The sequence below is a fragment of the Raphanus sativus genome, chromosome 4 (genome assembly GCF_000801105.2).
Source record: "Raphanus sativus cultivar WK10039 chromosome 4, ASM80110v3, whole genome shotgun sequence".
Classification (NCBI taxonomy): domain Eukaryota; kingdom Viridiplantae; phylum Streptophyta; class Magnoliopsida; order Brassicales; family Brassicaceae; genus Raphanus; species Raphanus sativus.
The window spans coordinates 33,595,970-33,620,371 of record NC_079514.1 but is presented as its reverse complement, the minus strand read 5'-3'; the positions used below and the strand labels follow the sequence as shown (position 1 = coordinate 33,620,371).

The window sequence follows — 24,402 nt, the reverse complement described above, 5'->3', positions numbered from 1 at the left end:
TTATATCTTTTAAACTCAAGTGCTATTTCCTTATGCATCTTTATCTTTTATGTGTCGACACTTCTTTTATAGTGTTCCATTGTGTTCCAGACATGAACTAATCGATTAGAGATTTCACTCTTACTAAGAACCTTCATTTACCTTGCAGTTTGGCGTCCCAAACTACATGGTCTGGTATCTTAGATGTTTAGCTGCGCAGCCTTATCTCAATGTCTGGTCTGGTTTCTCTTATGACCTCGGATATGTCATTTCTATGCACCTTTCTTTTCATTTCTGAGGTTCCTTATCTTATGGAACATATTGGTCTATCTTTAGACTCTATAGCAACTTGATTATGTCTCTTCTAGGACATTAATTTCGTGGTGCTTAAGCTGGTATGACTTAGTCATTCTTTTTCTTTTCTTTTCGGGTCTAATCTGTCTGGCATTCTTTTAGCTAGCTTTGTATGATCTTTCTTTGGACGTCTTAAATCATATTCTCTGGTCCGAGGATCTTGCCAAGACAAGGATGGTTAATATCATTCCATTTCTTTATACTTGTACCAGCTTATTTCTTTCTCCCCCTGATGTTGGATAGTCGGATTTAATCATACAATCCGTGAACCTTGCCTTAATCTGATCACCCATATTTGGCTCAAGGTTTCTTATAAAATCGTGGGAGAAAGCTTTCTCATATCCAACATATATTCCCAATCTTATCTCATCTTCTTATGAGGTTCCATCCTAGACGGCACATATTATTGTGGTGGTCTAAACATAATCTCTTAGGATGGTCTATGTCTGGATCATGACCCTTTATCATCTTTAGATGGGAATATCTATGCTCACTTTATATGGCCTGATGCATATTATCATTACATGTAAATCTATGTGTTCCCAAGCATTAGCTAGTGATCTTTGTATCACAAAGAATTCGGCCAAGTTCTATCATGGTCATAGACCATGTCACTCGGATTTTTAGTGTTGTTCATGGACCACGGGAGTGTCATTTCTCCCCCTCATGAACATGCTATAAATCTTTTAGATGCTTGGAACATTATAGCCTATTGAGTTTCCCTTGTGTACATGTTACACAACGTGAGATTCTATGGGATAACTCTTTTGTGCCTTTTCTCGATATCAATCTTTGCATCAATTTTAAAGACCTGGATGGCTAGTCCAGTCATGCCATAAAGTGTATAAAATTTCGTGGTCAACCTATCTGGTTACCTAGGCCTTTTGCCTTTATCATACTGATATTTTAGCATAGTTTAGATCAGTTGGGAGTACAGTCTCGACCATTTTTATGCCTTGGGCAATTTTTACTTTCTTTATAATCTTAAGGAACTTATATTTCCTTTGCCCATTGGTTCAATGTGGAAACCATTCACTTTTCAAAATTTTATAACTCAAATGGGACTTTTATTTGGGTGAATAATTCATGCCCCTTTTAGGCAATGCCTTTGGTCGGATGATTTTTAATTACTATACTCATTTTCTAAATTTTCATTTGTCATTTATCAATCAAGGAATTATCAAGCCAATCAAGCAAGATAATATAAGACCAGAATCAACTTTTATTATTGCTATAAATTTTATAAATGACAAGCAAATCAAATCAAAACATAAAACATGAAATCAGAATGTCTGAATCTTTGATTCTTTAATCAATGTGTAAGCCAACCTCACAATTTATATTTTCCATACGGCTTCCTCAGATTTTTCTTATATATCATTTTCATCCTCAATGTTTTCAGGAGGTTTCATATCATTGTCTTGTTTCTCAATGTATGTTTACTGAATTTTATCAATCAGTTGATGGTATCTCGAATTTTCTGCTTTCTTTGCTCGGCTGCCAATAGGCATGATAATAAGTCTTTATAGGTCGTGAAACCTTTTAGACTTATGTGATAACAACATATCCTTTGAATGAAATGTGGAATAGTTCATATAAAATAAGTCCTCTTCTGTTACCACTTCAGCACATAGTTTAAAAACTATAGGTGATTCTCATTTGAGCAGAATGATATTTGTCCACGGATTCAAAATCCTAGAACCTGAGAATCTTTCATTCATCTATGGCCTTTTGCCATAATACCATTGAGAATCTGAAGTTTTGTTTTGACCAGAGGTCATAAGGATCCCTAGTATTTTCATACTGCTCTCTCAGATCCTTAGTGAGATGATAGCACATAATTGTTATGGCTTTATTTTTTTTTTCACTTTCAGTTACATAATTACCTTGATTAATACACTGTCCGAGTCCTCTTGACATCAGGACTACTGAAGTGTTCATTTGCCATTTTCAATCAATTATCTCCATAAAGATTTTAGGGTAGTATAATCTGAAGTTTCGAAATTCGACATCTGAAATCACATTATCCAAAACAGGTCTTAATTTATGTTAAGTAATCTTTTTAGAAAATTTTATTATTCATATCAATATCAATACTTCTTATCACACGCACCAAAGAAAGAATTTTTTTTTTTTTTTTTTAATAAGTATTGATGCAAGCAAAATAATCGAAGTTATGATGCAATCTTAGAAAACATTTCTAGATGATCAATGAATCAGAAAAGTTTCCCATAAAATTCTATAAAAAGAAATTTCAGAAAAAGAAATTTCTATAAAAGGAAACTTTCTAAAAATGGAAACTTTATATAAATGAAAACTTTCTATTTTTGAAACTTTCTATAAATGGAAATTTTATATTTTCGAAATTTTCTATCAAACAATCAAGTAGACAATCGAATTTCAAGTTAATAAAAAATAGGGGTTTTTTTTTTTTTTTTTTTGATGAAATCGATCAGATTTAGATTTTAAAGGGGATTGATCGATTTCTAGGTTTTATCGATTTGATCATTAAGATCAAAGAGGTTTTGAGATTCAGAAACCATTGTGGTTTTGATTTTAATTGTAAAACAATCTCATATCGAACTTTTGGTTTAAGAGTTTCGATTTACTCATGGAAGGGTTTGGACCTATTAATCTTTGCTAGGGTTTGATTTGGGGTTTTGCAAAATTTTAATGGTCATTCCTTTATCAATCAACCATGTTCGATTATGAGTTCTTTTAGGTTTCAAAGTTTACCTTTAGAACTTTGAAGTGTAGATTTGGACCACCGAGAGCTGGAACAAGTCGGATCGCGAACTGCATGACCGGAACGGATCAGGAGCTGGTCGCGTGTCTTAGGTTGAGCAAAAACCTCTTGTATCTTTAGAAACCTTAATCAAAAATGAATCAAAATAAGTTAGTATAGATAGATGAAGTAAATCGCAGAAAATAACAAAGTATAAAGAGAGGCTGCGGTTTAGGCTTTTGATTAGGGTTTTAGGGTAGTTGACGGCGCGGGTTGGAACGGAGCTTGAGGGCGCGTTTGAGATCGGATTGATACGAGGTTTGCGGCGATGGATTCTTCACGTCAAGAGCTTCAATTTGATATATTACACGTCGTCTGGATCCTTACGGTTTGAGAGAACGAACGGTTTGAAGTCGTCGAATGAGTTTTAGAATTTCAGGGTTTTAGGTCACTTGACGGCGTGTCTTAGAATAGAGCGTGAGGGCGCGTCCGGAGTCAGATAGAGGCGAGGCCGACGGCGTTAGATTCGTCTCGTCAAGAGCTTTAATTTGATATATTACTCGTCGTCTGGTTCCTCATGGTTGAAGAGATCGATCGATTTGAAGTTGTGCCAAAATTAGGGTTTTTAGGGTTACTGGCGGCGCGTATTGAAACAGAGCGTGAGGGAGCGTCTGAGATCGTATTGACACGAGGTTTACGGCGTTGGTTTGGTTTCGTCGAGAGCTTCGATTTGATATGTGGCTCGTCGTCTGGATCCTTACGGTTGGAGAGATAGAGCGATTTTAAGATGCGCCGTTTTTAGGGTTTTTGGTGGTTTTGGGTAGCTCGGTTTTTTAGAGTATCGTGCTGATAACGTGTTGTGAAACTAAGTGGGGAAACGTGTTTCTTGTTATTAATCTCGACCAGAGTCTTATATATATACATCAGGTCGTGTTTATCCTAAGTGGATAAGTACAACAGTCGATAAGCATTATCTCCTACGGTCGGTACGGTCCTGGTCGGTCCGGTTATGTCGATCACAATCTGGTACATAACACAAACCAAATAAAATGACAGTTATGTGGGTTAACAAAGATTTGTATTAGTTTGAAAATATATGATGAATCTAATTAAGTAAATTTTATTTGGGTTGTTATATATTCGGTTGAACTGTTAGAGAAAATATAGTGTATTTAGTTGATATTGAATAATTAGATTAAATTAGGATAGGACCAGAAATTAATAAAATAGTTAAGGAAATAGTCGAAACAATCTTTTTAATCTATACTATTAAAGCAGAATCCCTTCTAGGATTCTACACTTGATTTTTCAAATTATTTACAGAGGAATGCCACTGCTTTTTCTATTTTTTTTTTGATAAAGTTGGGCCACATTTATGACATCCAATCAAAATCCAGTTTTTTATGTGCAATCAAATTACCTTCCCTTTTAAAAGTTATTTAACGTCTTGCCTTCCTATATTATTGGTAAATCAATATTCTCTTATCAATCTACCTAATTGAAACCGGAACCATTTACTTATCTTTACAACTTTTTTGTTCCTACCTAATAGGTAAATTTTATACTAACGTAATTAATAAATTTAATTACTGTATTCCATCGACCCAACATGTGTTTTTACACCCACTATATTTTTTTTGGAGATTTCGTTTGATATTTTTGACTTTATAATATTGTAACATAAAATTATTCTAAAATTTTATATATTTCTATCTTATATTATGAATTTTGGAAAGTCAACATCGTGGAACCAATTTTTTTAGCCGCTAGGTATAATAGTTAATTAACCATCTCCAATCCACCTCTATTTTAGACTATACATTGGAGATGCTTTAGTACTAAAGTTTTCTAAGAATACGTAAACGACTTATTAAATGAGTATCTTTATAATTTTTTATCTATATTGCTCATCATTAATATTTTCAGATATTTGATACTGTAGTATTTATTGGTAATGGAATATATTAAGAGATCTGATAGATATTTAACGGAGAATTGGGATTTATGATCAACAAAAAATTCGGAAACCCAAGCCTTAATAAAAAAATTCGAAAACCTAACAAAATAATATCCTTATCTAACTTTTTTTAATCGACCCATAGATTTTAAACTTATAAGAATGGGAGCATTTTTAATTCATAGATATGTTTGCTCTGCATATCGTCCTTATAACTAAATGTAACAGATTGTCTAAATTGGTTGTATTAAAATTATTTAATTGTTAATGAAATCTATGAAAACTCAGGCCATTTAGGCAGAGTTTAATAAGTTTATAAATCCAAATCGAAGTCCAATTTATAGTGTCTCCTTTTTGAAAACAAAAATATTAAACGCATTGCATTCTATTTATTTTAGTTATATTATTATATTTAATTTTGAATATAATTTTAGTTTCATGAAAAATTAAAATATATAATGGATAACTATAATGTGTGTTTAATTTATAAATATAATAGTTTAATAAGTTTAAAATGTAAATATGGTAACCTTTTCAAATATATAAACACTGCATAGTTAAATTTACTGATTAGAAGTGTACCACTTTTTAAATCCCTTCTCAAAATATATTAGTATTGTAAACATAAGCAATTATTTTTAAAAATATATGCAAAGATTATAAATGTTTTATAAACAAATATAAAATATATGAATATATCTCTTATTTTTAAAAACATTTCTCTGTTAAATAAAATTTTAAAACGAAAAATAATTCCGCCTTTTTAAAAGGCGGGTCAAAATCTAATTAGATTTATTAAAATTTCTTTCTTTTTAATATTATAGATATACTGGGACGTCAAGGAGGGGAAAACAGGTTCTTGGAACTAGCGGAAGCTCCTGAAGTTACGTTCTTTAGCCTATGAATGTATGAGGTTAGAAATTCAAGATGGGAGGGCTGTGTCTTTTTGGTTTGATAACTGGCTTGGGCTTGGGAAGCTAATTGATATCACGGGTGATCTGGGGCTGAGATATATGGGTGTAGTGCGCTCAGAAACTGTTGCTGATGCAAGTTGTAGTGCTAGATGGAAGATTCGAAGTACAGGAAGTCGAAGATACCCTCAGGTGCATGAGAAAATTGCTGGTACGGATCCTCCGAATAGGATTCTTTGGAGACATGGACAAGACAATTTCAAACCAGTGTTTTCTGCTGCCCAAACCTGGGAGTTCTTGAGAGAGGAAAACCCAAAGATCCCATTGCACAAGCTCGTATGGTTTCCACAAGCTGTGCCTCATCAAGATTTCATAGTCTGGCTAGCAATAAAGGACAGGTTAGCCACTGGAGTGAGCAGTGGCGGATCCAGACCGGCTATTTGATGGGGGCACAAAATTAATTAATAATATTAAATTAATATAGAAAATTATTCATAAAAATTATTAATTGCTAATAACAAAGGATAAATAACAATAAACTGTTATAACAGCAATAACACTAATTTGTTTCAATTCATAATTAATTTATATTATTATATTTTTTACAAATGTTATTAATTACACATTAATTTTACAATAGATAACAATATGTCAGTATCATATATATCTTTAAAAATTAAATTCTAAATTTATTAACTTAATTGCGAATGATTTCTTATTTTAATATTAATTAGTATTATTCATTTATTATCCATTGTGGATGGTTACTCTTAAAATAAGGAAATATGCTTCAAAGCAAATTTAACTCTAAATATGAAAATATAATAGAAAGAAACTATGAAAAACAAATAAAGAAAAGACATTGCTAACAAGGAAAAAGAGAGAGTAATATTAATAATAAAACTTTGTCCAAAAAAAAAAATATTAATAATAAAACAAAAAGTAGGGAAATGCTACTACAATAACTAAAGAAAGATACAATACACTAGTACAGTGTGAAAGTGAAACAACACATTAATTAATAATTATACAGCAAAAAAAAAAAAAAGACGCCAAGTAGGAGCTTCGAACGTCTTACATGCTGGAGTTAACTAGAGCGTCTATACCAATTGCTCTATCAGAGTTAACAGTATAAGGGACACCTAAGTAAAGTTTGTAAAGTAGTTGGGGGCACGTGCCCCGTACGTGACACTGTAGATCCGCCCCTGGGAGTGAGGATGAGAAACTGGGGTATCACTCAAGGATAGCCGTGTCTTTCTGTAGACGCTGCCGCAGCGTTCGCATCTAAAAGATACACTTTAATTTTGTTGCTTTACGTATAAGACATCGGAGAAAATGACGCGCCTGTGTTAATAATAAAATTGACGCAGCGGCAGTTTCCGAGCAATAACTGATCGCTTAAAATTCCAGCATCAGTCGCGTTACATTCTGGTGACTATTTTCACTGTAGGCCTGTTCGTTTATTATATTAGACACAAAGTGTCCCACATCGGAAGTTGGAACTAATATTCACTAGTATATAAGATAGATGGGTCACTCCACTTATCACCAATTGGTTTTAAGTGTGAAGCCCATCTAGCTTAACATGGTATCAGAGCCCGATCCACGCAGTCCAACCCGATCCATCATCGATCCAGCCCAAAGTCGGCCCATCGATCTTTGCCCAAACATTCCGAGATTGACGCTCAAAGAGCCATCAACTCGAGGGGGCGTATTAGGGACGTAAGTCCCACATCGGATATTGGAAGAGATCTTAAGCAATATATAAGATAGATGAGCCACTCCACTAATCACCAATTGGTTTTAAGTGTGAAGTCCATCTAGCTTAACATGGTATCAGAGCCCACGATCCACAAAGTCCAACCCGATCCACATCGATCCGTGCCCAAAGCTGGCCCATCGATCTTTGCCCATAAATTCCGAGATTGACGCTCAAAGAGCCATCATCTCGAGGAGGCGTATTAGACACAAAGTGTCCCACATCGGAAGTTGGAACTAATATTCACTAGTATATAAGATAGATGGGTCACTCCACTTATCACCAATTGGTTTTAAGTGTGAAGCCCATCTAGCTTAACATATTAAACGCCAGCGACAACGGCAGCGTTCAAAATAATAGCTACGATCATGATAAATTCATCACAGTTGCGGCAGAAGAGATTTTCTTTGTGAGTCGCTACAGCAATTAATGATCGGCAAATGCGACACTAGAAATAACAGCGGAATCGTCAACTCCGAATTCCTGTCTCTAACCGACCCTTGCGACTGACGCTGTAGCTGACATAATTTTACGAAAAGCAAAATTACTTCCGTTCTTAGCTTTATTTATCGCCGCTGACGCTAGTGCTGCGGTTTTAAAACGAACAGGCCTTGTAGCGGCGACACTTTAGCACACACCATCCTCCGCATCGTTTAATTTATTGTTGCTTGTTGGTAGTCGCAGCATCCATTTTCCGAACAGGACTGATGTGTTTCCTGTGGAGAGAGGAATGAAGTAGTGAGCACTTGTTTTTTCCCTGTCCCTTTACCTTCACTGTCTGGATTAATATTGCTGGAAAGGTGTTCGGTAGAGCCATCACTCCTGATTGGGATGATACAATCGCCTACATGCTGACTGTTACTAGAAGTAGCATTGACAGTGCATCGGATCAGCTTCCAGACAGTACTCTACACTATTTGGAGAGACAGAAACTCCATAAGGCATGGAGGAAAGAAGCTAACAGTTGAAGCAGTCACGCACAGCATTGATAAGGCCATCCAAAATCGTACCTCGTCACTCAGGTACTCTGGAACTCATAAGATGGAAAGGTTGCTCAGAAGATGGTTTGAAGTCTACCCCTCTTAGGAAATTTTGAAACATTTTTTTCATTCTTTTAAGCTCCTATATAGTTTTCTTTTGTAAATGAGTTACTCTTTTTATCAATAAATTTGAAATTTTATCAAATTTTGTTTCTTTCTGAATTTGGGATTTGTTTTTTTTTTGTTTTTAATTAAGAATATATCCTACATATTCAGGAAGACTTTACTAAACTATTTTTAAGATATAAATTCCCAGACGAGAGAATCCTAGGAGAGCCGCCGATTCCAACTACCGTCCATGTACGATCAGGTTTGACCCCCCTTGATTAATCCTAATCCACGAATGTTTCCCCAAAAACAATTTTGTGAATTTTTTTAAGAAACTTATTTCGAAAAATATATATATTTTATTTTTTCTTTGCTTTTTAATTTTATTTTATATATATATTAAAATAGTTAACTAAATTAAAATAAGTGTACAATCGTCATTTATCCATTTAGCGAAACCTATTTTGATCAATTTGATTTTTGGGGACTATTTATAAAATAAAAATTTTAAAAAAATATTTATAAAGTTTTCCCCAAAAGAATAAGTTACAAAGCCTTAGATAGGCTGTATCTTCTTTTTAATAATTGCGGGTCACGAGACGGGTAATTGCGAGGAAGAATGCGACTTTCATTTTTAAAACGCTCGAGCACTAACTCTGATCAAGATGTGTTTTCTTTTGACGAGTCTATGTCTAGTGTTCTTCTCTTCTGTGGAGAAGATACTGCTTTGCGATGGATTGGAGTGTAACCTCATTTCTTTCCAATTCAACTGTTCAATCTCCGACATGTACTATGATGCCATGTTCGATGACAAGACTGAAGACTGTGTTCATTTTAGAACTTGATGTGATATGGAAACAACATTCTTCCAAGAAACCACCATGGATTCGTCATGATCTAGATTCAAAAGGAAGGAGATTGATGCCACCGGATGAACTTTTCAATATTTATATTTTGATACAATATATTTAGAAACATTTACGCCATAGGACAGTTTCATGTTTTTAATTACAAAATGAAGCACTTTCCACTACTAAGGTAGTTTTTTATAACAGCTTCCCACTTGTCTTAACTAGCTGTCACAACATAACCTAAAGCACTACCCCACTTGCTAACTATGTCTTTTGTTTTAGCGGGAACCTTTCTCCACCCTTCATCTTTATTTTTTTTGGACGGTATAGATCCACTCTGATTTTTTTTTTACAAGACTTATATCTACCAAATCTAAACCATCCGATTACATCTTTCATTTCACCATCCAACAGTCCAGATTTTCTGGGTTTTTACATCTCACAGTCCCTTTTCATCTTCGTTGTCTCCTTCATTTGAATGAAAAAAGAAAAAAAACAAAATTTCAGAGATACTGCATATTCCTCATACGGATTGCGGCTAGAAATTGGTTTGTTCTGCTTATTATTTCTGTCATCTTCTCAAATCCAACTTTAACCTCTTTTTTTACAATTATTTTTGCAAGTTATAATGTTGGACCATTGCATGGTCATCCCTGGTGAATGGACCTCCGTCGGCTCGCTCTCGGAGTTTATGTCTACATTTATGGTGTACATCCCATGTAAACACGATTAAACTTAACGTGTACATTCACAGTAATATATGTTGTCCATTTGTACACTGATAGTGTTTATGTCTACATTTATGGTGTACATACCAACACCGCTGGTGTCCACGTGTACATTAATAAACATGCATGATTTGTTGTACATGTGTGTCTTGATCGCGTTCCTGTATACCAAAAACATGCATGATTTGTTGTACATGTGTGTCTCGATCGTGTTCTTGTATACCAAAATGGTGTCCATGTACACATCAATTACCTATAAATGTTATGCATATATTTCACTAACTGTGTCCACGTGTACACTAAACTTAAGAAGTTCACTTCTTTTAACTGTGTCCACTTATACACTGTACATAATAAGTTCACTTATTTTATTCACGTGTACACTATTAGGTGTCCATATGTACCTTCAATAAACTAATGAGGTCCATGTACGCATCACTTTTGTCCCTATGACCACCAATAGCATCCATGTGTACAATTATGAAATTCATATCTACACTGTCGGTGTCAATGTATATGAAAAAAGGCCAAAAGGCCAAAAGAAGTTCACTTCTTTAAACTGTGTCTACGTGTACACTTCACATAAGAAGTTCACTTCTTTTGTCCACGTGTACACTGCAGAAGTCCCTGTATATAGATTCAGAAGTTCACTTCAGAAGTCCCTGTATATAGATTCATTGTCGAAGTCCATGTGTACACTCTGATTAAATGTCCATGCCTCAGATGAATCTTATGTACACCATTTCGAAGTCCATTTGAATGTCCATAACGACCTAATGTACACTTCACACTCCTCTAATGTACACGTGGACAACATATAGCGTCCATATGCGCAAGTGTACACTAAACAGACCATGTCTCAAACCACATAGTGTCCACTTCACACAACTTTTCTACATCTGCAGTCTTAGTGTACGTTCCTCTAATGTTCGCGTGGACAATATATGACGTCCATATGTGCAAGTGTTCACTAAACAAACCATGTCTACTCGTTTTTGTCATTCACATCTTTAACCCCTGTACACCCCGCATTTCTCACAAGTCCAGGTGTACAACCTATGGTGTCCATAAGTCCTTCTACACACTTGCATACAGATGTTGAAGTCCATCTCGAAGTCCCTACATATACACTCATTGTCAAAGTCTATGTGTACACTCTAATTCAATGTACATGCCTCTAACGCAATTTGAGGTAAAAAATGTCGAAGTCCATTTGTACACTATATTTCCAATTTTCATAACGACCTAGTGTACACTTCAACCTCCTCCTACGTTCACGTGGACAACATAAAGCGTCCATGTGTCCAAGACAACATAGTTTCCACTTCACACTCCCGTTCTACATCTGCAGTCCTTGTGTACACTGTAGTTTATACGTCCAAGTCCTTGTGTACTCTTGATGTCCAAGTCAGATAAGTACACTGCAGTTTAATGTCCATTTGGACTACGTCGTCGAGTAATCCGACGTCGATTATATGTTTGTCCTCTCGCTTGGGAAACGATCGGTCGCAAATAGCCGCTCATGTAGCAATTCCTTCACATTATCGACACCTGAATCCGCCGCATCTGCCACATAAGAAACCCTAAATTAAACAAATTAACCCAATTGCTCCGATGCGAGGCCTCAAGCTAAATAACAGAGACGGAAAACTAACCTTCTTCTTTCTCCTTCCCACGGCTACTACGAGTCCTCGCCATCGTGAGATAACCGCCTCCACCGCCGTCTGTTCTCTCTCCTTCACAGATCTTAAAAGATAGATCGAATAAAAAAAATGATTACATAAAAAAATTCTTGAGAAAAGATATTTAAGAATCAGATTTTAGTTTTAAAAAAAAACGTAGAGAATGAACAAGGAAAAAAAACGATGAAGAAAAATGGAAGTAATAGGTGGACATGTCTGAAAATGGTGGGCCATCACTTTTAATATTCAAAATTCAAAAGAAACGAGAAAAATTCAAACCATCTAACAAACCTAACCAGATACAATGTTGTTTTACTGAAATATCCATATTTTGTTTTGCTTTTTAAGGGATAAATGAGTCTTTAACCACACAAAAGTGTCTAGGTAGCACAATGTGCTCTAGAGTGTAATAAAAACATAGAAACTGACCTGTGGTGTTAATAACTCGAAATGAAACAATTACACTCTATTGTTGAAAGAAATGAAACAATTACACTCTAGGTCACTTTTCATCTTTATAATATCATAAAAAGTCACTTGTTGCTACTGGGACACTTTGTCCCAACCTTCCTTTGTTACAAAAAAAAAAAAACATGAAATCTTTATTCTATCCTTTTTTCTTTTTCTTCCTCTTCCCACCACTGAGTTCTTCGTCTCTCTCTCTCTCTCTCTCCCCTTCCTGATTTCTTCAAGTTCTCAAACTCTCTCAAGAGCTCAAGAGCATAACTTCTTCAATTCTCAACGAAATTTTGTGATTCTTGTTGCTGAGAACTCGAAATCCCTATCTCTTTCTCCTTATAATCTCGGTTTTCCTCAAAGCAAGCTAAGGTACTGAGATTTCGAGTTGATCTTTCTTGGTTGAAAAAGTTCAAATTTTAAAAATTGGGATTTGCTCGATTTCTTGTTCTAAAATCGTTATTTATGCTTCCATTAGCTTGATTGATGAGTTGGGTTGATGAAAAACGAGTTTAATTGTCTTGAATTGAAATTTCAAAAGTTAGGGTTCTTGAGAATTGAGATTTTCGAAATTTTTGGGGAAAATGATTGTTTGTACTTCAAAAGACTCTTGAATGTTTACTCATTTTTTTGCACTGGTCATTTGTGACATGTACATGTGGATACGAAACATAGCATATACATAGTTTTTTCGATGTACATGTGGATAACGTGAATATGTGTACATATAAGGCACTCTCTTCTACCTGCAATGACTACTCATATTCTCAAAATTTTGATTTCACCAAAACCAATTCCCTACATCTGTTTTTAATGACACTGGAAAATAATCCAAATTGGCAAGATGATACTGAAACCATACTAATCTTTCTTTATACGAACTAAGTGTACATGTGTACATAAATGAGCAAGTGCACATGTCGACATCTATGTACACTGGTCATGTGTGCAGTCCACCATATAAGATGCACATATATAGAGATAATGTACACATGTACACTAAAACGGTTTTGTACACATGTACACTTCATTTATGCTAAATTTTAATATTTTTTAGAAGAGTGACAATTTTGTAATTAACTCGTCTTCTTCAAATTAGGGCTTCCAACGATTTCTGCAACTCATCTGCGAGCCGCAATTGATTTTCTTCATGAAATTTTTATTTTTTTGGCTTATAGATGTTGTATAGATTAACAGATGTTGTATAGATTAACCGATAATAGTCAAAACACAAACAAACCCACAAGATTTTCCCATGATTAACCGATTATAGTCAAAACGAAAAAATAGTTTTCAAATCGTGAGGCAATCGAGCACTCGACTCCAATCTCCAGATCCCGTTTCAGAAGGACTCGACTCCGATCTCCATATTCTGTTTTGCCAGGATTTGACTTTGATTCATCTTCATTGGCTTGTGGTTTGGAGATTCTATTGGCAGAAAAAAATATAGTGAAGTAAAACTAAAAGAAAGAAAATTGAGAAAAAAATATAATTAGAAATCAATGTTTTACGAAGAGATGGTAGAGAAAAGGATAGAATGGACTTTGTGTATGTTGAAAGATGTGCAAAAGTGTCTGAGGAGCAGAAAGTGACTTGGTATGTCATGCAAAGTCAATAAGTGACTCAGAGTGTTAATAACTCTTGTTGAAATCATGGACTACATAAAAAAGAGGTGGAAATACAATGTAGAACGTTTAGTGGGGTGTATTCAATCGAGAGTTTGAGGTGATTTGTATTAAAATGACAAATCAACTGTTATTCAAACATGAATTTTAAAAACTCATTTAAAATCCACTGTTATTGAACTTGACATTTTGTAAAGTACTTTAAAATCCACTGTTATTGAAAATATTTTATGTTGTGGAGTTTTAAAGTTTTGAGGTGATTTTAGGATGTTTGGGTGGAGTTTCTTAGTTAAAAAAATTAAAACTCAAATCCCATGATTTTAGGTGATATTTTAGAGTAGTTTAACAAAAATCACCTAAATCTCTGCAACTTATTAAAATCATCTAAAACTACATTAAAAATCAAATCACATCAAATGTTAAATTGAATACACCGCCCTTAGTCTTTTTGTTGTATGACGATATACATACCATCGTTGAAAATTCGTATTTTCAATCTTTATATCTTACGATTAAATCAATATATTTGATTCAAAACTTAAGAATATATATATATATCACATTGGAGTAATACCAAAATACAACAAAGAGAATCAGGGTTCTCAGTGCGACGAAGATTTCAAGATTGCAAGAAAGTTAATAGAATGGATACTCTATTAATAAATATTTTTTAAAGAGAATTATTTTCTCGGGATAATTCATGTGTTCCATTATTTTTATTATTAGTTTACCTAAGCTATTTTATGTTTTCGTAATTCGTATGATTTGCTAACGTTCTAATTAATGAATTTATGTTGTAAAAAAAGAATAAGTTACAGTTAATATTATTCCATGTATAATATGGATCATCAATTAGTTTTAAATAAAGTTCAAAAACACAGGTCAAGACAAATGATAGAAGGGCTGAGAAGCCATTCACAATGGGTAACTGCCGCAATTTTGTTCTATCTTTATCAACATAATCCCTTTTTTTACGTTTTGATAGTTTGAAATCGAATGTTTGATTGTAGATCTATTAAGATTTTGTGAAAGACAAAGAATGTTAGCAAGAATCAAAGAAAAAAAGCAAAAACAACTGAAAATTAGGTTAGAAATTTGCATGGAGGTAAAAGACGGAAATAATTTGGTAAATTTAAATTTCATTAAAAAAAATTTAGCTGAAATTTAGCTGAAATTTTCCAAATATCACCTAGGATCAATATAATTTAAATCTCAGGGCCGGTTATATATACTAAATAATTAGAACAACATCCATAAATGTAAAAAAAAACATCCTTAAATGTGTTTGTATTTGTTTCCCATGATATAATTGTTTTATAGGTCAAGGGTTCAAAACCCCTGAGTTGTTCTTTTTTCTTTAATGAATTTAAATTTACCAAATTATTTCCGTCTTTTATCTCCATGCAAATTTCTAAGCTGTTTTTGTTTTTTTTTTTGATTATTGCTAACTTTCTTTGTCTTTCAGCTAACCTAGGTGATATTTGGAAAATTTCAGCTAATTTTTTTTTTGGTAAATTTGGAAATCTAAGACTAAATTTTGGAGGTTTTTGTCTATGTAAGTTTTTCAAAAAATTTGAGAACCTAATGCAATGTTTCATTAGGCTTGGCTCAAGGTCGGTCAAATAAGATATTTATTGATGAGCTTATGAAACACTAATATTTTTCCATCTGAAATTATATTGATCCAAAGGTGAAATACATAAGTTGGCCGAAAACATGATATCCCAAAAATCTAAAACCCAAAGATATAACTCTAAAACCCAAATATGGGGTGCACAAAGACATAGATTATTCAAACCAAAATTCCAAAGTTCAAACAAGTTCACGACTTTAAAAAAGACATGTTGCTAAAAACCCATAGCCACCAGAGGTTTACATAGGGACAACCAGACGAACCGAGGATGAATACCTGACAAGTTTGACAACCAGATTGAAGAACAGAAAAGATCAGGATGCTATATGGAACATCAGAACTAAGAGAGGCCATATAATGTTTCCAAAACAAACTGGAGAAGCCACCACCGATTAAATACCAACTGAAGAACCAGGCGAGATGAAGAATATCAACATGGGAAATCAGCTCTGAAAAGAGCTCGCTTAGAGAACAAGTCCGGTAACGACATCACCGATAAAAGACGTTCTTAATAACATACGAATATCAACCAAAGTAAAGTTGAAGAAAGAACTAAGGCGACGTCAGAGAAAGCACCTGGCCTGCTTCCAGCAGCGATGCTGCACTCTCAACAGATCCTCGATCTGAAATATGGCGCCAAACTCACCATAGACCCCAACTCTCCGGACGAAGACTGTAATGTGAAGCTTGGACACGTTGGGGTGAGAGAGGTACAAGAACCAGATCTGCACATCACGACCACGGATGCAACAATAGAGAAGACCAAAGCTAGAAGACGACGAGGCGAGTCCATCCTCGGTGCCGGTGAGAAATACGGCCACCAAGGAGGGAGATCAGGAGAAGACGATATTTTACGCTCTTTAGGTCGCAAAGTTTTGTGCTTCTTAGAGCCTAACAGATCTTTTAGACGATTTGTTAGGCTCTTTATGAAATACTAGTTTTCCATTAATTAATATTCGATTAATTGATTTGGCGTTAGGTCAAGATCAACAGTATGTATTGCGCATGCCGTCTTGATTAATATAAAATATCTTTAAGAACCTTAAATGGGTTCAATTCATTAGAGCTAGCCTTCTAACAGAATTTTTAATTCTTGGCGTTTTTGATGGATAAAATTGATTTGTTATTTTTGGGAGACTTAAAGTTACATTTGGTCAAAAATGAAAAGAAAAAACTCATTTTCCCATCAAAATAAAAAATCATTCTTCCGCCAAAATGAAAAATCATTTTCCACTAAAAATGCAAAACTAGTTTTCCTGCATAGAGTACAAAAATTCATTTTCATGCCAAAACACAAAACGTGTTTTCCGTCAAAACCTAAAATTTCATTTCCCACCAAAACACAAAACTCAGTTTTCTGCCAAGACAGAACTCATTTTCCCACCAAAACGCAAAAACTCGTCTTCCACCAAAACATAAAAATTCATTATCTTATCAGAAAAGCACAACCTGTTTTGCTACCAAACAACACAAAAACTTGGTTTCCTAAACACAAAACCTCTTTTTCGTGGCCAAAACGTACAATCTTATTTTCCGCTAAAAACGTAAAATCTTGTTTTCTTACAAAAAACATAAAATATTGGTTCGCTGTCAAAAACATTTTTATTTTGTTTTTCGCCGAAATAGTAAATCTTTGCTCTCCAAAAACAGTCAAGCTGTAACTGATAAATAAAAAATGGGATTAGTAGAAAAAAAAGGAATGAAATATGAAGAAAAATAGAATATATTCCATTCCATTTAATCATGATCAAAAATGTAATGAAATGATTTTCTTTGACTCTTTAATATTTATTTTTGTCAACATTTTTTTATATTTTATATATGGAATTGATGGAATGAACATTTCATCATTACAAATGGTAAAAAAAAATGAAAAAAATGGAATGAAATATGAAGAAAAGTAGAATATATTCCATTCCATGTTATCATGATAAAAAATGTAATGAAATGATTTTCTTTGATTTTTTTTAATATTTATTTTCGTCAATATTTTATATATTTTGTATATGGAATTGATGGAATGAACATTTCATCATTAGAAATGGTAAAAAATAAAAAAAAATGGAATGGAGAATTTTAAATTATTTCATTCCAAAATGACAATCCAATTGCAACCTCACATCAAAACATATTATTTCTCGTTTTGCCCAAAATTAAAATAAATTTTCCCAGTCTCTGTCTCATCTCTTTCTTATATACTCTTCAACCCATCCTCGAATCCTACCTACCTCGTAGCCTCCTCATTTCTCACTCGCTCTCCCTCTATCTTCAATCGCTGTCCTCTCGATCTCTCTCTTCCTAACGTAAGCTCTCTTCTGCTCCGATCTCAAAGTTGAATGATATTGTAAAACCATAGATCTGTCTCATTGTTCATCATTTTAACCTAAATTCAAACGATCCACCCTGAAATTCCCTTGGACTCGAGTTTTTTCGCGAGCTTCTATCGATTTCAGATTGTTCACAATTTCAACTTAGATTCGTAGGACTCTACTGAAATTTTTGGGATTACAGTTCTTTCGGGGCGATATAATGTTTGATTCTCATTTCTAGGGTTTTGATCATGATTTTGAGTTTTTTTTCTTTTTGTAGGTTTTGGAAAATGGTGAAAAACGGAACCAAGGCTTGGAACCAAAAGAAGAGACCTCTTCCAGAGAGAAAAGAGCCTGATCATGATCACGATGATGATCTCTCCACGAGGAAGACGAGGCCAAAGCGAGCTGCAGCATGCACAAACTTCAAGGAGAAATCCATCCGTATCTCAGAGAGATCCGCCACCGTTGCAGCAAAGCAGCATCCGACTGTGGAGGACGAGATCGTAGCTCTTCACTTGACAGCTTCTTTTCCTCAGAGCTGTGGCAGCGACGATGAGCCTCACCAGACCAGGAGGCTGACTGATTTCGTTTTACATGATACCGACGGAGTTTCACAGGCTGTGGAGATGGTGGAACATGGTGACATGTTCATCACAGGCGTGATCTTGCCTTCATCAGGTGAATGCTCTGACAAGGAGAAAGCGAAGGGTGTGAGGTGTAAGGGTTTTGGACGTGTTGATAACTGGAGTATCTCTGGGTATGAAGATGGTTCCCCAGTGGTGTGGGTGACGACCTCTCTTGCAGATTACGAATGCATTAAGCCTGCTACAAGCTACAAGAAGGTGTATGATTATTTCTTCCAGAAAGCGTATGCCTCAGTGGAGGTTTACAAGAAAGTGGCCAAGTCTGACTTGATGAGCCTTGATGAGTTGCTTGTGGCGGTTGCGAGGACTATGAGCCTGGAGACTAAGTGCTTTTCTAGTGATTACTTGGCCATAAAAAAATTTGTTGTATCCCAAGGAGGATTCATATATAACCAGCTTGCGGGTTTGGATGATACGGCCAAGCAAGACGATGCAAGATTCATTGAGATTCCTGTGCTCGTTGCTCTCAGAGATGCGAGTAGTATACTTGAATATGATGTTGTTCAAGGGCAATCTTCTAATGGGGTTCTAAGGATTGATGGAGTTTCGGAAAAGGTCATGACATGTGATCAACAACTGGTTAACGAGGATGAAAAGTTTGCTCGACTTGTACAAGATGAAGAGTATATGAAATCTATGCAACGGCCCAGAAAGAACAGCAGCTCAGCTTCTGTTTCAAACAAAGGATACATAATGACCACTGAAGACGAGATCGCCAGTGATTATCCTCTCCTAGCTCATTATAAGAATTCCCAAATTGAAACTGATGAGCTTTTATTATACGAGGATTACTACTATGAGCTTGACATCGATGACCTGCCTCGTAAGATGCTTCACAATTGGGCGCTTTACGACATTGATTCAAGGCTGATATCCCTGGAGCTTCTCCCGATGAAGCCTTGTGCTGATATCGATGTAACTATCTTTGGATCTGGTTTGATGGCAGATGATCAAGGGATCTGGATTGATCTAGATGATCCTACTACCTCTATGCCTTTAGAAGAACATGAAGGGATACCCATATTCCTTAGTCAAATAAAGGAATGGATGATTGAGTATGGGGTGTCAACCATCTCGGTTTCAATACGAACAGATGCGGCCTGGTAAGCTGTATATCATAGTATTTGTAAGCATTGCTCTTCTTCTTCTTCTTCTGTTGCTGATGTATGAGGTATATGCAGGTATCGACTCGGGAAACCATCAAAGCAGTACGCCCCTTGGTTTGAACCTATTCTGAAAACAGCAAGGGTTGTCATAAGCATTTTTGCTCTCCTGGAGAAGCAAACTAGAATGTCTAGGCTTTCGTTTGATGATGTCATAAGAAGAGTGTCTGAGTTCGAGAGTAACCATAAGGCTTACATTTCTTCTGATCGCTCGGCTGTTGACAGATATGTGGTTGGCCATGGGCAGATAATGTTGCAGATGTTTTCAGAGTTTCCTAACAAGGAGATCAGAAAGTGTTCATTTATTACTGGTCTTGCAAATAGAAGGGCGGAAAAGCACAACACGAGATGGACCATCAAGAAGAAGAAAATTTTGGTGAAAGTGAATTTGAATCCAAGGGCAGGTATGGCACTTGTATCCAAGAGGAAGGCTATGCAAGCAACAACAACGCGCCTGATCAACAGAGTCTGGGGAGAGTTTTACTCCATTTACACTCCAGAGGAGCCATTGCAGGCAAACAGTGAAGAAGAAGTTGAAGAGGAGGATGAAAACGAAGAAGATGACGCAGAGGATATTGCACCTGAACCTGTTGAGGTTGAAGAGTCTCATACTCTTCCAAAGAAAATTCTAGGCAGTTGTGGAAAACTGGAAACAAGATGGGATGGTGAGAGTCTTGGAGAAACTTCTGCTGGTGAGCCTCTCTATCGACAAGCACTCCTTGAAGGGGAAATAGTGGCTGTAGGTGGTGCTGTCATCGTGGAAGTGGACGGAGTTCAGTCCATCTACTTTGTAGAGTACATGTTTGAAAGTTCAGATCACTGCAAATTGCTACATGGAAGGCTTTTACAAAGAGGTTCCGAGACTGTTCTAGAGAATGCTGCTAACGAGAGGGAACTGTTCTTGACAAACAAATGCACGACTGTACCCTTTAAGGACGTAAAAGGGACAGTCTGTTTCGATATTCGATCGAGACCATGGGGGCATCAGTTTAGGAAAGAAGACGCCACTGCGGATAAGCTGGACAGGGCAAGAGCAGAAGAACGAAAGGGGAAAGACATGCCTACGGAATACTTCTGCAAGAGTTTTTATTCACCTGAGAGAGGAGGTTTCTTTAGTCTTCCACTCAGTGATATGGGCTGTGCTTCTGGATCGTGCGCTTCATGCAAAGTAAGAGAGGACGAAGAGGAGAGGAAAAAGATCAAACTCAATGCTTCAAGGACTGGTTTTTCCTCCTATGGGGTTGACTATTGCGCTGGTGATTTTGTCTACGTTTACCCAGACTGTATCGATGAATCGAAGAAGGCTAATGGAAAATTTAAGTCAGGGCGGAACATCGGGTTAAGAGCCTTTGTTGTGTGCCAACTTCTTGAGATCATCATCCCAAAGAAATCTAGAAAGGGTTGTTCCTTTGAGGTTAATGTCCGAAGGTTTTATAGGCCTGAAGATGTTTCTGAAGGAAAGGCATATGCTTCAGACATCCGAGAGGTAGAAATTATTTGTTCTGTAATGTATATGTTTGATAAGTTTATCTTACATCTGTTTTACTCTGTTTTTTTTTTCCTTTTTGCAAATTGTTTTAGTTGTATTACAGTGAGGACACATATGAACTCCAACCAGAGGCTCTGAAGGGAAAATGTGAAGTAAGGAAGAAGAATTATATCCCTTCTTGTCGTGAGTTTCCAATATCAGAGAACATTTTCTTTTGTGAACAAATATACGACTCATCCAAAGGTTCGGTCAAGCAGGTATATAGATTTTCACTCCATTTTGTTTGCCGTCAGTGAATATTATATTCAGTTTAAAAACTCGTAAAATATTTGCTTATATATAACTCATTTGTTATGATTGTTGTGGTAAGTTGAAGTGTTTCTCTTAACTATCATTTAACAGTTACCTCTTAATATCAACCCGAAGTTCTCAGCTATCATCAAGGACGACGCACTTTTAAGAAAGAACAAGGGGAAGGGAGTAGAGAGTGAAACTAGTTCTGGTATCGAGGTACCGGAACACATGCGTCTGGCGACCTTAGATATTTTTGCTGGTTGTGGTGGCCTATCTCAGGGACTGGAACAAGCAGGTATGTACTATCTCCAGCCAATACTTTATCAACCAACAAAAGGCCTTGACCAAATGTATTTATACGCATGTTTTTATTATGTACCAGGCGTATCTGCAACAAAGTGGGCGATCGAGTATGAAGAGCCAGCTGCGGAGGCTTTTAGAAAAAACCATCCCGGAACAGCAGTTATTGTTGATAACTGCAATGTGATTCTTAGGTAAAATAGTCTGACAAGATGCTATGCTTTACTCTCTCTCTCTCAATGTGGATGTTTCTTGTGTTGTGATCAGTTGTTTGAGCTTATCCGCAGGGCTATAATGGAGAAATGTGGAGATCAAGATGAGTGTATCTCTACTACAGAAGCTAATGAACTTGCTGCTAAACTTGATGAGGACCAGAAGCGTACGCTGCCACTACCTGGTCAAGTAGATTTCATCAACGGAGGCCCTCCATGTCAGGTATATATTAAGATTGTTGCTATACATAGTGAAGAAGAGACCTTAATCTGTGCAATTTGGCAGGGATTCTCTGGTATGAACCGGTTCAGCCAAAGCCCATGGAGTAAAGTTCAGTGTCAAATGATATTAGCATTCTTGTCTTTTGTTGATTATTTCCGGCCAAGATACTTTCTCCTGGAGAACGTGAGGAACTTTTTCTCATATAGTAAAGGGCAGATGTTTAAACTCACTCTCGCTTCTCTTCTCGAAATGGGTTACCAGGTAAAAGACTCCTGTAAGCATTGCAATGTGAAATAGAATTCAAAGTCTGTGCCTAATATGATATGTTTTGTCAGGTGAGATTTGGGGTGTTGGAGGCAGGTGCATATGGGGTTTCTCAATCTCGAAAAAGAGCTTTTATATGGGCAGCTGCACCGGAAGAAGTTCTTCCCGAATGGCCTGAGCCGATGCATGTCTTTAATGTTCCAGAGTTGAAAATCTCGCTATCCAAAGGTTTACGCTATGCTGCTGTTCGTAGTACTCAACAGGGAGCTCCTTTCCGTCCAATCACTGTCAGAGACACAATCGGTGATCTTCCACCAGTAAAGAATGGAGATTCCAATACAATCAAAGAGGTATGATTGATATAACACACACACACATGGAGAAATAAAATGTTTTTATATGATATGACACATATCAAAACATGTCTTCTGTGTTTTTGCAGTATGAAACTGATCCAATCTCGTGGTTCCAAAAGGAAATAAGAGGGAACACGACTGTTCTCACTGATCACATCAGCAAAAAGATGAACGAACACAATCTCATCCGATGTAAAAGAATCCCAAAGAGACCAGGTGCTGATTGGCGTGACCTCCCAGAAGAAAAGGTCAGAGTCTTCATAAAGACTCTTTTGCATACCCGACTGGACAAACTTTCTAAATTCAATTATTTTTAACAATCTAATTACAGGTGAAGTTATCTGATGGGACAGTGGTGAATTTGATTCCACGGTGTCTAAAAGAAACGGCTCTAAAACATAACCAGTGGAAAGGACTTTTTGGGAGGTTAGACTGGGAAGGCAACTTTCCAACTTGCACTACTGAACCTGGGCCCATGTCGAAGGTCGGTATGTGCTTCCATCCTGACCAAGACAGGATACTCACTGTCCGTGAATACTCCCGATGTCAGGTAATATATGAACTTTTTTTCTTTATTAGTTGACGTTTCCGGAGCACGTGGGCAAATTAATAAAATCTTTATTATTTTGTACTTAAAAAGAATATCTACTACAATACAACAAAAGCTACCTAACACAAAAGTACATAATTTAACATTGAAAATTAAAATTGGCATAGAAAAAAATCTGTGAAATTTCAAGCATTAAGAAACAAGAGTAAGTATTGTGTTCCTGGTCAAGTAATGAAATTGATTTGGTTGTTATAAAAACTTGTGGCAGGGGTTTCCGGATAGCTATGAGTTCGAAGGGGACATAGCACACAAGCATAGGCAGATTGGGAATGCAGTGCCTCCGCCTTTGGCCTTTGCTCTTGGTCGCAAGCTCAAGGAAGCAGCACAGCTCAATAAGTGAGCCAAAAGCAATTAGTTTTGTTTTTTTCTTTATAGTTTATTCATTGTGATAAACCTCATCTTGAAACTCAATTCTCATACTTATATTATATAGTTTCCTGATTCGAAGCTGTGTCCGATAAAACATTGTTGGTATCGTTGCTCTTGTGTTATTCTCTTTCTCAGATTCGTGATGGCTCCATTTACATCATGAATAACATTCATAAATGGGCTCTGTTAATTAAACATATCAGGAAAGCGGCAACTCTGTTTTCATGTCTTTGCCGACTACTTTCAGCACATCAATGTTGATTTTTCTGTAGTTTTATTTATTTTACCGCTGCTAGCGACAACGTTCTACGTTCATATAACCAACAAGACCATATAACTATTTTCGATTAACACATCTGCAGGGTTGAGTTATTTCATGGGTTTTTTATGGTAAATATATTAAGATTTATTACCGATT

General features: G+C 35.9%; 2 protein-coding genes across 2 annotated transcripts; both read left to right on the top strand.

Moving 5' to 3' along the window:
• Positions 1 to 5,923: 5,923 nt before the first annotated feature.
• On the top strand, positions 5,924 to 8,653 carry LOC130511312 (uncharacterized). The gene is made up of 2 exons (XM_057008236.1): positions 5,924 to 6,337; positions 8,486 to 8,653. The coding sequence occupies exons 1-2, from the start codon at positions 5,924 to 5,926 to the stop codon at positions 8,651 to 8,653; spliced, it is 582 nt and encodes a 193-aa protein (XP_056864216.1).
• Positions 8,654 to 18,343: 9,690 nt separating this feature from the next.
• Positions 18,344 to 24,170, top strand: LOC108853226 (DNA (cytosine-5)-methyltransferase 1-like). Its single transcript, XM_018626669.2, has 11 exons — positions 18,344 to 19,807; positions 19,886 to 21,353; positions 21,449 to 21,613; positions 21,759 to 21,945; positions 22,033 to 22,144; positions 22,238 to 22,385; positions 22,449 to 22,646; positions 22,721 to 22,999; positions 23,092 to 23,253; positions 23,337 to 23,555; positions 23,824 to 24,170. Exons 1-11 carry the CDS (start codon positions 18,348 to 18,350, stop codon positions 23,953 to 23,955), a joined length of 4,530 nt encoding a protein of 1,509 aa, XP_018482171.2. The 5' UTR covers positions 18,344 to 18,347; the 3' UTR covers positions 23,956 to 24,170.
• Positions 24,171 to 24,402: the final 232 nt, after the last annotated feature.

What these genes read in the sequence shown, in the direction of transcription:
- LOC130511312 (XM_057008236.1), top strand. Translation starts at nt 5,924, where the DNA reads ATGAGGTTAGAAATTCAAGATGGGAGGGCTGTGTCTTTTTGGTTTGAT. An exon ending in AGGACAGGTTAGCCACTGGA is followed by an intron (nt 6,338 to 8,485) that starts GTGAGCAGTGGC and finishes ATTGCTGGAAAG; the next exon opens with GTGTTCGGTAGAGCCATCAC.
- LOC108853226 (XM_018626669.2), top strand. Translation starts at nt 18,348, where the DNA reads ATGGTGAAAAACGGAACCAAGGCTTGGAACCAAAAGAAGAGACCTCTT. An exon ending in ATACGAACAGATGCGGCCTG is followed by an intron (nt 19,808 to 19,885) that starts GTAAGCTGTATA and finishes AGGTATATGCAG; the next exon opens with GTATCGACTCGGGAAACCAT. An exon ending in ATTCCAATACAATCAAAGAG is followed by an intron (nt 23,000 to 23,091) that starts GTATGATTGATA and finishes GTGTTTTTGCAG; the next exon opens with TATGAAACTGATCCAATCTC.